The sequence below is a fragment of the Condylura cristata genome, unplaced genomic scaffold, assembly GCF_000260355.1.
Source record: "Condylura cristata isolate star-nosed mole 26May11 unplaced genomic scaffold, ConCri1.0 scaffold00040, whole genome shotgun sequence".
Lineage (NCBI taxonomy): Eukaryota > Metazoa > Chordata > Mammalia > Eulipotyphla > Talpidae > Condylura > Condylura cristata.
Genome location: NW_004567141.1, coordinates 4,727,727 through 4,742,406, shown reverse-complemented (window position 1 = coordinate 4,742,406; position 14,680 = coordinate 4,727,727). Strand labels below are relative to the sequence as shown.

At 39.4% G+C, this 14,680-nt stretch overlaps 1 protein-coding gene across 1 annotated transcript in view; it reads left to right on the top strand.

Moving 5' to 3' along the window:
• Positions 1-14,680, top strand: part of ASH1L (ash1 (absent, small, or homeotic)-like (Drosophila)) — a 170,983-nt gene that overhangs the window by 61,215 nt on the left and 95,088 nt on the right. The window contains exon 4 of the mRNA XM_004693822.2: positions 580-5,143. Within this exon, the coding sequence (XP_004693879.1) occupies positions 580-5,143 (4,564 nt within the window). The remainder of the gene's footprint in view (positions 1-579; positions 5,144-14,680) is intronic.

The following is a 14,680-nucleotide window of genomic DNA, read 5'->3' as shown; positions in this document are numbered from 1 at the left end:
AATGTATAACTTGTCTAAAGTAAGTTGAGGGCCCTCCCTGGTGGCTCAAGCTGTTAAAAGCACTGCAAAGCTAGCTGCAGCCACTTCAGCACAAGTTCAATCTCCAGCCATGGAGGTGACCTACGTGGCATAGCAAACCTTTCCTGTCTCTCACCCACTGCTCCCCTCTGCAGTGTACTTTGTCAGTCTGCCTGTTCTGCTCCCCATTCTGTCTCTGTTGAATCCTCTCAGGCACTCCTGCAACTCTGACCTGTACCCCTGTTCTGTATGCATAAATAAATAAATCATTAAAATAACGAATGTATACAACTGGAAGTAACCTTTTGAAAACAAGGTCATATCAGTGAAATACCCAGCAATGTAGTTTGTATTGTTGAAAAACATCTTAAAAGTTTCTAATACAACAGTAGAAGAACTAATCTACTGACATGATGTAATAGAATTAGGTTTTGTTTTTAGAGCACTATTGCCTGTTTTTTTATCTGGTATATGATCAATTAGTTTGTTCAATTGCTATGTTTTGCTGAAGGTGGTAAAAGCTTTACTCTCTCTGAAATCCTTTTCTTATTCAAATTTTAGGACCCTTCAAAGCTGTATAAGAAAGCAGGTGATGTTGCAGCCATTGAATGCCAATCTGAAGAAAGCATCCATCTTCACTCACAGGGAGAAAACCATCATTTGTCTAAGAAACTTTCTCCAATACACCCAGAAATGGCAGATTACATTAATGCAGCATCATCTACTCTTATTGGTAGCCGGGATCCCGATTTAAAGGAGAGAGCATTACTTAATGGAGGAACAAGTGTAACAGAAAAGTTGGCACAGCTCATTGCAACTTGTCCTCCCTCCAAGTCTTCCAAGACAAAATCAAAGAAGTTAGGAACTGGCACTACTGCCGGAATAGTTAGCAAGGATTTGATCAGGAAAGCAGGTGTTGGCTCTGTAGCAGGAATTATACATAAGGACTTAATTAAAAAACCATCTATCAGCACAGCAGTTGGATTGGTAACTAAAGATCCTGGGAAAAAGCCAATGTTTAATGCAACAGTAGGGTTGGTCAATAAAGACTCTGTGAAAAAACTAGGAACTGGCACTACAGCGGTATTCATTAATAAAGACTTAGGCAAAAAGCCAGGGACTATCACTACAGTAGGACTGCTGAGCAAGGATTCAGGAAAGAAGCTAGGAATCGGTATTGTTCCAGGTTTAGTAAATAAGGAATCTGGAAAGAAGTTAGGACTTGGCACCGTAGTTGGATTGGTTAATAAAGACTTGGGAAAGAAATTGGGTTCTACTGTTGGCCTGGTAGCCAAGGACTGTGCAAAAAAGATTGTAACAAATTCAACAATGGGGTTGATTAATAAGGATATTGGAAAGAAACTAGTGAGTTGTCCTTTAGCGGGACTAGTCAGTAAAGATGCCATAAACCTTAAAGCTGAAGCACTGCTCCCTACTCAGGAACCGTTGAAGGCTTCTTGTAGTACAAACATTAGTGGTCATGAAAGTCAGGAACTTTCTGAATCCATGAAAGACAATGCCGCCAGCAAAACTTTTGAGAAGAATATTTTACGGCAGAGTAAAGAGAGCATATTGGAAAAATATTCTGTTCGAAAAGAAATCATTAATTTGGAGAAAGAAATGTTTAATGAAGTTGCATGTATTCAGCAAGACAGTTTCTCATCCAATGAAAGGGGGTCTTACGAACCGTCAAAGCATGAAAAGCAACCTCCTGTATATTGCACTTCTCCGGACTTTCAAATGGGAGGTGCTTCAGATGTATCCACAGCTAAGTCCCCTTTTAGTGCAGTAGGAGAAAGCACTCTTCCTTCCCCATCACCTACTGTGTCTGTTAATCCTTTAACCAGAAGTCCTCCTGAAAATTCTTCACAGTTGACTGTTAATCCATTAATTTTAAGTCCCACTGCAGAACTAATGGAAGAAATTTCTGAATCTGTTGGGAAGAACCAGTTTTCTTCTGAAAATACTCACTTGAACATTGGTCATAGGTCTTTGGGTCACAGCATGAATATTGAATGTAAAGGGATTGATAAAGAACTAAATGATACAAAAACAACACATATTGATATTTCAAGAATAAGCTCTTCCCTGGGAAAAAAGCCAAATTTGACTTCAGAATCCAGTATTCATACAATTACCCCTTCTGTTGTTAACTTCACTAGTTTATTTAGCAACAAGCCCTTTCTAAAAATCGGTGCAGTTACTGCATCAGACAAACACTGCCAAGTTGCTGAGAGCCTAAGCACTAGTTTGCAGTCCAAGCCACTAAAAAAAAGGAAAGGAAGGAAACCTCGGTGGACTAAAGTGGTGGCAAGAAGCACATGCCGGTCTCCAAAAGGGCTAGAATTAGAAAGATCAGAGCTTTTTAAAAATGTCTCATGTAGTTCTCTGTCAAATAGTAATTCTGAGCAGGCCAAGTTTATGAAAAATATTGGACCATCTTCATTTGTAGATCATGAGTTCCTTAAACGCCGATTGCCAAAGTTGAGCAAATCTACAACTCCATCTCTTGCTCTCTTAACTGATAGTGAAAAACCATCTCATAAGTCTTTTGCCACTCACAAACTGTCCTCTAGTATGTGTGTCTCTAGTGATCTTTTGTCTGATATTTATAAACCCAAAAGAGGAAGGCCTAAATCTAAGGAGATGCCTCAACTGGAAGGTCCACCTAAAAGGACTTTGAAAATCCCTGCCTCTAAAGTTTTTTCCCTGCAGTCTAAAGAAGAACAAGAACCCCCAATTTTACAGCCAGAAATTGAAATTCCTTCCTTCAAACAGAGTTTATCTGTGTCTCCTTTTCCGAAAAAGAGAGGCAGGCCTAAGAGGCAAATGAGGTCACCAGTCAAGATGAAGCCACCTGTGCTGTCAGTGGCTCCATTTGTTGCCACTGAAAGTCCAAGCAAAATAGAATCTGAAAGTGACAACCATAGAAGTGGCAGTGATTTCTTTGAGAGTGAGGATCAACTTCAGGATCCTGATGACCTAGATGACAGTCATAGGCCAACTATCTGTAGTATGAGTGACCTTGAAATGGAACCAGACAAAAAAATTACCAAGAGAAATAATGGACAATTAATGAAAACAATTATCCGCAAAATCAATAAAATGAAGACTTTAAAAAGAAAGAAACTGTTGAATCAGATTCTTTCAAGCTCAGTAGAATCAAGTAATAAAGGGAAAGTGCAATCCAAACTCCATAATACAGTGTCAAGTCTTGCTGCCACTTTTGGCTCTAAATTGGGTCAACAAATAAATGTCAGCAAGAAAGGAACCATATATATAGGAAAGAGGAGGGGTCGAAAACCAAAAACGGTCTTAAACGGCATTCTTTCTGGTAGCCCTACTAGCCTTGCTGTTCTTGAGCAAACAGCTCAACAGGCAGCTGGATCAGCATTAGGACAAATCCTTCCCCCTTTATTGCCTTCATCTGCTAGCAGTTCTGAGATTCTCCCATCACCTATTTGCTCTCAGTCTTCTGGGACTAGTGGGGGTCAGAGCCCTGTAAGTAGTGATGCAGGCTTTGTTGAACCCAGTTCAGTGCCATATTTGCACTTGCACTCCAGACAGGGCAGTATGATTCAGACTCTTGCAATGAAGAAGGCTTCAAAGGGGAGGAGACGATTATCTCCTCCTACTTTGTTGCCAAATTCTCCTTCACACTTGAGTGAACTCACATCTCTGAAAGAAGCTACTCCTTCTCCCATTAGTGAGTCTCATAGTGATGAGACTATTCCCAGTGATAGTGGAATTGGAACAGATAATAACAGCACATCAGACAGAGCAGAGAAATTTTGTGGGCAAAAAAAGAGGAGACATTCTTTTGAGCATGTTTCTCTGATTCCCCCTGAAACCTCCACAGTTTTAAACAGTCTGAAAGAAAAACATAAACATAAATGTAAGCGCAGAAATCATGATTACCTCAGCTATGACAAGATGAAAAGGCAGAAACGAAAACGGAAAAAGAAATACCCCCAACTGAGAAATAGACAGGATCCAGACTTTATTGCAGATCTGGAGGAATTAATAAGTCGTCTGAGTGAAATTCGAATCACACATCGAAGTCATCATTTTATCCCTCGAGACCTTCTGCCAACTATTTTTCGAATCAACTTTAATAGTTTCTATACACATCCTTCTTTTCCTTTAGACCCTTTGCACTACATTAGAAAGCCTGACTTAAAAAAGAAGAGAGGGAGACCCCCTAAGATGAGGGAGGCAATGGCTGAAATGCCTTTTATGCATAGCCTTAGTTTTCCTCTTTCCAGTACTGGATTCTATCCCTCTTATGGCATGCCTTACTCTCCCTCACCCCTTACAGCCACTCCCATAGGATTAGGTTACTATGGAAGGTATCCCCCTACTCTCTATCCACCTCCTCCGTCTCCTTCTTTTACCACTCCACTCCCACCTCCTTCCTACATGCATGCCGGTCATTTACTTCTCAATCCCACCAAATACCATAAGAAAAAACATAAGCTACTTCGACAGGAGGCCTTCCTTACAACCAGCAGGACTCCTCTTCTTTCCATGAGTACTTATCCTAGTGTCCCTCCTGAGATGGCCTATGGTTGGATGGTTGAGCACAAGCACAGACATCGTCACAAACACAGAGAACACCGTTCTTCTGAGCAGCCCCAGGTTTCCATGGACACTGGCTCTTCCAGATCTGTGCTGGAGTCTTTGAAGCGCTATCGATTTGGAAAAGATGCTGTTGGAGAACGATATAAGCATAAGGAAAAGCACCGATGTCATATGTCCTGCCCTCATCTCTCTCCATCAAAAAGCTTAATAAACAGAGAAGAACAGTGGGTCCACCGAGAGCCTTCAGAATCTAGTCCACTGACCTTGGGATTGCAGACACCTTTACAGATTGACTGTTCAGAAACTTCTCCGAGTTTGTCCCTTGGGGGATTCACTCCCAGCTCTGATCCAGCCAGCAGTGATGAACATACAAATCTTTTCACAAGTGCAATAGGCAGCTGCAGAGTTTCAAATCCTAATTCCAGTGGCCGGAAGAAGTTAACTGAAAGCCCCGGACTCTTTTCTGCACAGGATGTTTCACTAAATCGGCCTCACAGAAAGGAGACACTGCCTTCCGGTGAAAGGGCAGTACAGACCTTAACAGGTAAGAGGATTATTTTGCTGCCTGTTACTTGTATTAAGAGAAACAGATGATTTTACCCACAGGTTGCCTAATATATGTGTATGAACTTTCAATAGATCTGTGTTTTTGTTTTTATAAATGTTCTAATAAACATTGTTTATAAATGTTTTTATGAACTTTGAAATGTTATTTTCAAAGCTTTTGTTTTCAAAAGATGTGAGAAGATAAGGCATGCCTTTGTGTTAATATTGTATTTTGAGATCATTATCAAATAACACAATTTACAAAGTTACAAAGTAATTTATACAAAAAGGCCATGACAGTTTTTTTTAGTGAGAAATGGCTCATAGGTCTCTTGTTAGTAGATTTGCAGGACTGTTTAATATACACTAATTCAAAAATTTTAATGCTTCTATGTTACAGGAAAAATACTTTAACTGTATGTTGTAGTAAAAATCTAAGCACACAAAATTAGCAATTTCATAAACTGGAAATATCAGAAACAGTTTCATTTTGCTAGAGTATCTGTAGATAGCTTCATAAAAGATGCTTCAATTGAACACAGATGGCATGAAACATATCTAAATAATGTATTCATAACCTCTAGACAGTATTTTTTAAGAACATAAAAACACAAAATAAGAAAGAGGAACCATTACCATTCATATAGAAGATATCTTTCCAGTCTGGAGATTTATCAGAGATCTCAACCTTAACGGTTTGTAAATTAACTCTTAGAAATCCATAAAACCAGCCCTGCCTGATGGTACAACGGATTAGGATGCAGCACTGCAAGCTAGCCATAGTCGTTTCAGTGCACGTTCCATCCCCGGCCCCAGAAGTGATCCACATGGCCATAGCACGGCAGACCTCTCCTGTCTCACCCACTGTTACCTTCAGCAGTGTCCTTCGTTGATCTGTCTGTTCTGCTCCTTGCTCTGACTCTGGTGAAGCCTCTCACCACCCCTGCACTTTTGGCCTGTACTCCAGTTCTGTATGCATAAATAAATGAATCTTTAAAAAAAAAAAAAAAGTCCATCAATCCTCTGATATTGTAAATAAAATTATGTGTATGTGTGCTTCTGCGCTTTTTCAGGTGGAGTTCCATACACTTCATCGTATTCTCCAAGTAGACTCTTTAAACTTCAGTATTCCTTCCTATAAAATGGGATTGTAGGGTTATTGCAAAAAAGTAAATGAGTTTACAATGTTTAGAAAGTGATTTGTTCATAGTAAGCCCACATATCTTAATTGGTATTATTGTTTTCTCAAAAGATTTTTAAAAATGATGAATTAGAGGGATGCAGACTTTTTTCAAAAATGACTTTCTATTCTTGGTTTTCATTATCCATGAATTTCTGAAAAACAAAGCTGTCTTGGTGGAGCAGCTGAGCATTCTTTAGTTTTCTGTTTTGTTTTTGTTTTTTAAGATTTATTTATTTATATAGAACTGGGGTACAGGCCAAAGATGCAGGGACGGTGAGAGGATTCACCAGAGCTGGAGTGGGGAATAAAATAGGCAGACTGGGCCCTCCCTGGTGGCGCAGCGAGTTAAAACACTGCACTAAGAAGCTTAAGCCACTTCTGCATGAGTTCAATTCCCGCCTGCCCCGGAGGTGACCACATGGGGCGGCAGACCTCTCCTGACCCGCCCGCTGCTCCCCTCAGCAGTGTACTTCTTTGTCGATCTGCCTGTTCTATTCCCTGCTCTGTCTCTGGTGAAGCCTCTCACCACCCCTGAGCCTCTGGCCTGTACCCCAGTTCTGTATGCACAAATAAATAAATCTTTTTAAAAAAAAAAAAAAAAAAAAGGCAGACTGACGAAGTACACTGCTGAGGGGAGCAGTGGGTAAGACAGAAGTCTGCTGCACCATGTGGATCACTTCCCTGTCTGGGGATCGAACTTGTACTAAAGTAGCTGTGGCTAGCTTTGTTGTACTGCACTTTTAACCCAATTCGCCACCAGGGAGGGCCCTGATTCTTTAGTTTTTAACAGTGTAATAAAGAGAAATATGATTCTAAACTTTAATTAGGTTCATTTAACAAATTTTGAGCAAATACTTAACAATTTATCGAATACTTCTCAAACATTGTGCTTTATCCAGTAGGGAGTAAGACACATTTTGTGCAACTATATAGTAGAAGAGCTGGATAATATACCCCAAAAATTACATTTATTATGGCCATTGTAAAGGGTATGAAAAAGTAAAGTACAGGGTTTCATGAGAGCATGAAATAGGTTAACAAACTCTGCAAGACTTCCCTGAGCAAGTGACTGTATTGTTACCTAAAAGATGAGCAGTAGTTTGATGGGTAAACAGAATTCATGTCATTTATTCATTTGCTAATCATTTATTCATTTAGTTTCTAAATCTTAAAATCTTAGCACTAGTCTAGTCACTAGCATAAAACAATGTCTGGCCTCACTAACTTTCAGTTTCGCTAAGGAAATGTGGTAAGCATATAAAAATGACATAGTGGAATAAAATACTATTAGAGTAGATAATTAAAGGGAGTTGGTCATCTGTTTAGATAATTATTTACTTATGGCCTGAAGTTGAAATTTGAAGGATAAGAATCCATCAGCTTCTCAAACTAAGGTTTTGAGTAAAGAGTACTTTTTGATGATCCTGATCAGGAAGAGTTTAGTTGTTAGAAAAACTAGAGGGACAAAAAGGTGGTTCATAGTGTTAGGCAATGGAATGAACACAGAAAAGAATGTTGATGGAGTTGTGAAAGAAAAATGCCAGACCACATGTTAATGATTTTCGATTTTGTAATAAGAACAAAGAAGTGTTGATTTTAGATTTGCATTTTTTAAAGATTCTGACTCAAGTGTGAGAGCACTGAGTAGAAGCAGGCTAATAGTTATAGGGAAACCATTTAGTAACCAATTGCAGTGATAGGATACATTAGACCAGGGTAGTGACAGATTTCTGTGTTAATTTTTGGGAGATTGGTATTGCCATTAACTGAATTGAAAGCGGAGCAGATTGTAGAGAGCGCGCGCGCGCGTGTGTGTATGTGTGTGTGTGTGTGTGTAAGTGTAAACTGAGATACCCTTTAAGCATTCATGTGGAGATGCTGAGTTAAGTAGCTGGATATCTAGTCCTAGATATGTTTGTTCCAAAGATGGCTATTTCTTTTGAGCTTTTATCAGTAATATCAGTCATTAAAAAATAAGAGGACTAAAATAATAAAATAAAAATGTAAAAGGACTTCTAAGAAGAGATGGCAGCACATTCTCAAAACCCAGTTTTATAACCAGAGCATCAAGGAAAATCTTGGAGATAGTTAAAAGCCATATTAAATTGTTTAATAAATGCATACTACAATAAAACTTTTTAGAAAAAGGTGAATGTAACTTGATAGAGGAAAATATAAAGAATGGGTGAAACCGCTCAGGTAATTATAGACTTGGAAGTATAGCATTGACAGGTAAATGATCTGCTATCAGGTATAACTGTTCTCCATTTTGTTCTAATTTGTTTCTTTTGCATGGCAAATTGTGGGAAACCACACTATAAGCAGTGTTTTAGTAAAGTATTTGATCAGTTGGAGCCAAGAGGAAGAATTTGTGATGAATTGATGTCTTAACAGAATTGTATTGTTCTTTGGTTTATTGCATTTAGCTTGGTTTAATGTACTCTGTTTAACTGTTAACTTTGCGCTTTAAAACATTAATAATGTTCTTTGAACAAGTATGAAATAAAATTTTTTTTAAATAAGAAAAATCATATATGGTTTGTACAATTTCCATATTATCCAGATCTCCACTATAACAAGACAGAACATGCTTATATTAAACATCTATCAGTTAATCATGAGAATGATACTTCCCTGTTAAGAAAATGTACAGTGAGAAAAAAATTAACCTTGGACAGCTGTACTATATAAAGTAGTTGTTAAAAGCCATCACCCTTTGATTTGTATGACTGATGATCCCCATAGTTTTAAGAAAGTTGTTATGAGGATATTCACATAAAAAGAATTATGACTCTTTTTAGAAAAATCAGAACATCTGGCAACAGTTAGTCCACATTTCCTGGCAAGCTTTAGTGACTAGGGCTCAATAATGGCAGTCCTTCCCCCTTTAATTGGGACATGCATTCTTCAGTTTGCCTCAATCCTTACAGTTTCCTGTTGTGTGTTATGTGTCCGGCCCAATTCAGTCAAGCTACCCAACCAAGTAGTATATCTGGCCCCAGAGTACGCTGTAGTTTGGGTTACCTAACTTAAGAATTCTGAGAAGAAACTTGTAGCAGGTGGGGGAAAACTGGGGTGAATGAGAGGTGATGTGATAGGTTAGAGTTTGAATGTACCTATAGGGACATTAAAGTCAACCAGGAAATTTCCTCTTGGCCAAGAGGCCATTTCTAGGAATTATGGGTAAAGGATGATTGTTAACCTGGTTACAAGGTCCTCACTAATGAGGTAACAAGGACATCTAACAAAAAAATCTGCCTTAAGAAAGAACTTTCTGAAAGGAAGTGGGGAACCACCATCTTCTGGTAAGTTGCCAAAATGACCACCACAGAGAGAAAGAGGAGAGGCATCTGCTGTATGTTCTTTAGGCCTTTCAGAAAACATGGAGTTGTTTGGTTTTTTGTTTTTTTGGCCACATACACAGATCTCTACCAGGAAACTAATATTATAGACATAAAGGAAACAGGCACTATTCAAAAAGGAGTGTCCCATAAATGTTACTATGGCAAAACTGGAAGACTATAATATTACTCAGCATTCAACTGGTATTATTGTAAATAAACAAAGGTTAAGATTCTTGTGAAAGGAATTAGTGTTTCTGTTGAGCATATCAAACATTCTAAGAATGGACATAGCTCCATCAAACACCATAAAGAAAATGATTAGAAAAAAAAGGAAGCTAAAGAAAAGGTACTTGTGTTCAATTGAAATGCCAGCCCATTATACCCAAAGAAGCAGTTTGTGAGAAACAATGTAAAGGATCCTGAGCTGCTCCAACCTATTCATTATAATGGGTTACATGGGTTCACATGTATAATGATACATGTGAAGGGGAAAAAAAAAAAGACGCTTGGTTTTTTTTTTAAAGATTTATTAATTTATACATACAAGAACTGGGGTGTAGGCCAGATATGTGAGGGGTGAGCCGAACAGGCAGATCTACTGAAATAACACTGCTGAGGGGAGCAGTGGGTGAAACAAGAGAAGTCTGCTGTGCCATGTGAGTCAGCTCCATGGCCAGGGATTGTCATGCTGCAGTGACGTGATAGCTTCATATCGCTGACTTTAGCGCCTGTTCCACCAGGGGGGCCCAATTATAATTTTTAATAAAGGATTCATATCAGAAATTGAGATGTAGGGCCTCCCTGGTTGTGTGGCCATTGTTAACCATCTCACGGGTCTCTCACCCACATCTGTTCTAACCAGTCCAGAATCAAAAAAGCAAGTAGAGCTGCTTCTATCTCTCAGCTCCATGTGCCTCCAGGTCTCCTTCTGGCTCTCCATCTTTTCTTCTTCTCCATCTCCTCTCCAGCTTCTCTTCCTCCCTGTTCAGCCCTTGGGTGGGGCAGGAAGCCTGGAACCACCTCTTTTCCTGGGGACCACCCTCTTATTGTGCAAACTCACCCCCAACCTCATTATAGATTTAAGTGAACCAGTGTCTCAACCCTCTAATCCTGTATTTCTTTATAGTGACCAGCTCTCATCCTGCAGCTATCAGTATGTCCACCTTAAGTCAATTTTGGAGGGTAATACACATGATCCTATTACTCAGGAAATTCCAACAGTTTTTGAAAGTCTGCCAGGAATCAGAGACAATGTTACTTACAACATCAAGTCTAAATTCCTTTGTTAATTGTCTTTATCTTGGAATCATCCATCTTCATAATTACTCTTGGTATTTGTGTAAAAATGTGACTTGATATGGAAACTTTAATGGAACTTTTTTTTTAAGACTTATTTATTTATGAATACAAGAACTGGGGTGTAGGCCAGAGGTTTGGGGTGGGGGTAAGAGGATTCACCAAAGACAGATTGAGTAGTGGAACAGGGGAGCAGTAGGCCAAGACAGGAGAGGTCTGCAACACCATGTGGGTCAGGTCCCTGGCCAGAGAGGGATTGAACTCCTGCTGCAATGGCTGGCTATAGTTTGATAGAGCTGAGAATTTAAACCTTCTGCCATCAGGGAGGCCCTCTACTGGAACTTCTTTCAAGTTGGCAGGAAATTTTGCTCATATCACCTTAAAATCAGTTAGAAGGATTTTTAGTTAAGAAAAATAACAAAAGGATACTAAGTAAAATATTGACTATCTTTTAATTTGATCACTTTGAAAGAATTTTTTGCTTAAGCTAAAGTTTATGTATTTGGTGTTCTCTATATCTTTATTAGCAGTTACTTTGGAATTACTATCTATTGGAGAAATACAGACTGTGTGTGTGTGTGTGTGTGTGTGTGTGTTTTCTTTGTTAGGAAAATACAGACTTTTTATAAATACTTATAACTCAAAAATTGAGATATTCACAGTGCATTTTGGGGAGCAGAGAAGAGATAGACATACTTCTTAAATTTTAAAAAGAACATAATTAGGCTTAATGTTTTTTCAAATTGTCCTCATGCCTTCTTTGGCATTTTTTCCCATACGTAACTTGTGGAAGCATTAGACATTAATTGGTATCCTAATCAAATGTACAAAAAACTAGTTACAAACTTGTCAGTAAGATTCAAGGTAGAACCTAGAACAGTTACCAAAGGCAAAAGTTGAAATGGTTTAGGCAACAAAATAGTATTGGGTTATAACCTAAAGATTATGGTTACAAATCTTTTTTTTGCATAAGAATTCCACAATAGACCCTCCCTGGTGGTGAAGCTGGTTAAAACACAGCACTGTAAAACTAGCCACAGCCACTTTCAGCACCAGTGGGATGGTGGGGCAGACCTCTCCTGTCTCTTGCTGCTCCTCTCAACAGTGTACTTCATCAGTCTGCCACTTTTGCTCCCCACTCTGTCTCTGGTGAATCCTTTCACCACCCCTGCACCTCTGCCTGTACCCCAGTTCTATATGCATAAATAAGTAAATCTTAAAAAAGAAAATTCTACAATATTTGTAAATTATCCCTTCAAGGAGTGGAGTTTAATTCCCTTGACTATGGGCTGAACTTGGTCATCTACTTACAAAAAAAATAGAGAAAGGGAAAAAATAGTAATTTTACAACAGAGAAACCCAGCAGATAGCGTCTTAACCAGAAGCACCTTACAGTGACAAATCATAACACAGACTCTGATGTAATGTGGTTAGAAAAAAACCTTGATTCCAGTGGATTCTTTCTAAAAAACCATAAACCCAGCCTACTTAAAAAACAAACAAGTTTGTTAAATACTCCCCAGAAATATCAAAGACCTGAAAAAAACAAAAGCACGATAAGCTGTCATAGAAGAGAAATCAGGGAAACAGTACAACTAAATAAACAATGTGATAGCCTAGATTGGACCCTGGAATATAAAAAGGACAAAAATGGAAGCTTTATACCCATGTTAATTTGATGGTTTGAACAAATGTTACCATAGCTATGTAAAATTAACATTAGAAGTTGGATAAAGAATTCAAGAATTCACGCTATACAGTCTTTGGAACTTGTCTGTAAATCTAAAATTATTCTAAAATAACTTCTTTCTTTTTTTTAAAAGATGTATTTATTTATGCATACAAGAACTGTGGTGCAGGGCAGAGGTGTGGGGGATGAGATGATTCACCATAGACAGTGGGGAGTTAGAACAGGGAGATCCACTGAGATAAACTGCTGAGAGGAACATGGGGCGAGACAGGAGAGGTGGGCCAGCCCCCAGACAAGGGATCTTAGGGGTCTTGTGTTGCAGATAGCTTCATTGTGCTGAGACTTAAACCCTTGTGCCACCAGGGAGGCCCAATAACTTTTTCTAAAAACAAATATAGGGGTCCTTCCTGGTGGAGCAAGGGTTTAGAGCACAGCACTGCAAAGTTAACCGTAGGTGCTTCAGTATGAGTTTGATCCCTGGTCTGGGAGGTAACTACCCACATGGCTCAGGAGGGTAGGGAGGTGACCCACATGGCTCAAGAGGCTGGGGAGGTGACTCACATGGATAGCAGACCTCTCCTGATCCCCCAACTGCTCCCCATAGCAGCGTATGCAGTTCTGTATGCATAAATACATATTTTTAATGATCTATTTATTCGTACAGAACTGGGGTACAGGCCAGGGATGTGCAGGGTGGGAGGAATCACCAGAAACAGTGGGGAGCAGAACAGGCAGATCAACGAAGTACACTGCTGAGGGGAGCAGCGGGCGGGTCAGGAGAGGTCTGCCTCGCCATGGGATCTCCTCCAGGGCAGGCGAGGATGGAACTCATGCGGAAGTGGCGTAAGCCTCCTTGTGCTGTGCTTTAACCCGCTGTGCCACCAGGGAGGGCTCTAAATATTTTTTTTTAATAATATAATAGTTTATTTTTACATCATTTTGTACATTTTTTTTCACCTCGTGTGCCATCACCGTAGTCCCTTAAATCTTTTAAAAATAAAATAAAAACACATTGTCAGGTGAAACCAATCTCAAACTGATGACTAATAAGGAAAAAAATTCTTTGTTTTTTATATTGATTAGATTTTCCTAAGTGTTAGTTGGAATGAAAGCTTTGATCACTTACATTGTAGTTTATGAAATTAATGTAAGTTTGTAAATTTTAGGGAAAATAAATGAGCATAATGTTTTTAACTTTCTCTTCGGTACTTTTTTTTTTTTTTAAAGATTTATTTGTGCATATAGAACTGGGGTACAGGCCAGAGGTGCAGGTGTGGCGAGAGGCTTCACCAGAGACAGTGGGGAGCAGAACAGGCAGATAGATCGACGAAGTACACTGCTGAGGGGAGCAGCGGGCGGGTCAGGAGAGGTCTGGCTCGCCATGTGGTCTCCTCCGGGGCAGGCGGCATGCGGGAATCGAACTCATTCGGAAGTGGCCTCAGATTCTCAGTGCTGTGCTTTAACCCGCTGCGCCACCAGGGAGGGCCGGTACTTTTTTTTTTTAAAAGATTTATTTGTGCATATAGAACTGGGGTACAGGCCAGAGGTGCAGGTGTGGCGAGAGGCTTCACCAGAGACAGTGGGGAGCAGAACAGGCAGATAGATCGACGAAGTACACTGCTGAGGGGAGCAGCGGGTGGGCCAGGAGAGGTCTGCCACGCCATGTGGTCACCTTGCAGGCAGGGATCGAACTCATGCTGAAGTGGCCTTTAGTTTCTCAGTGCTGTGTTTTAACCCGCTGCACCACCAGGGAGGGCCCTCTTCTGTACTTTTAGATAACAGTTGATTCTTGAACATAGGTTCTAACTTCCTTATCTACTTATTTGTGGATATTTTTATAAACAGATGACAAACCTACAGTATTATAAATACATCTTTTTTAATGTAAATGTATTTCCTGATGATTTATCTAGCTTTATTATAAGAATGCGATATATAATAAATATAACATATAAAATATATATGCTAATCAACTTACTCTGTAAGCCTTCTGTTCAACAAGTTATTAGTAGTTAAGTATTG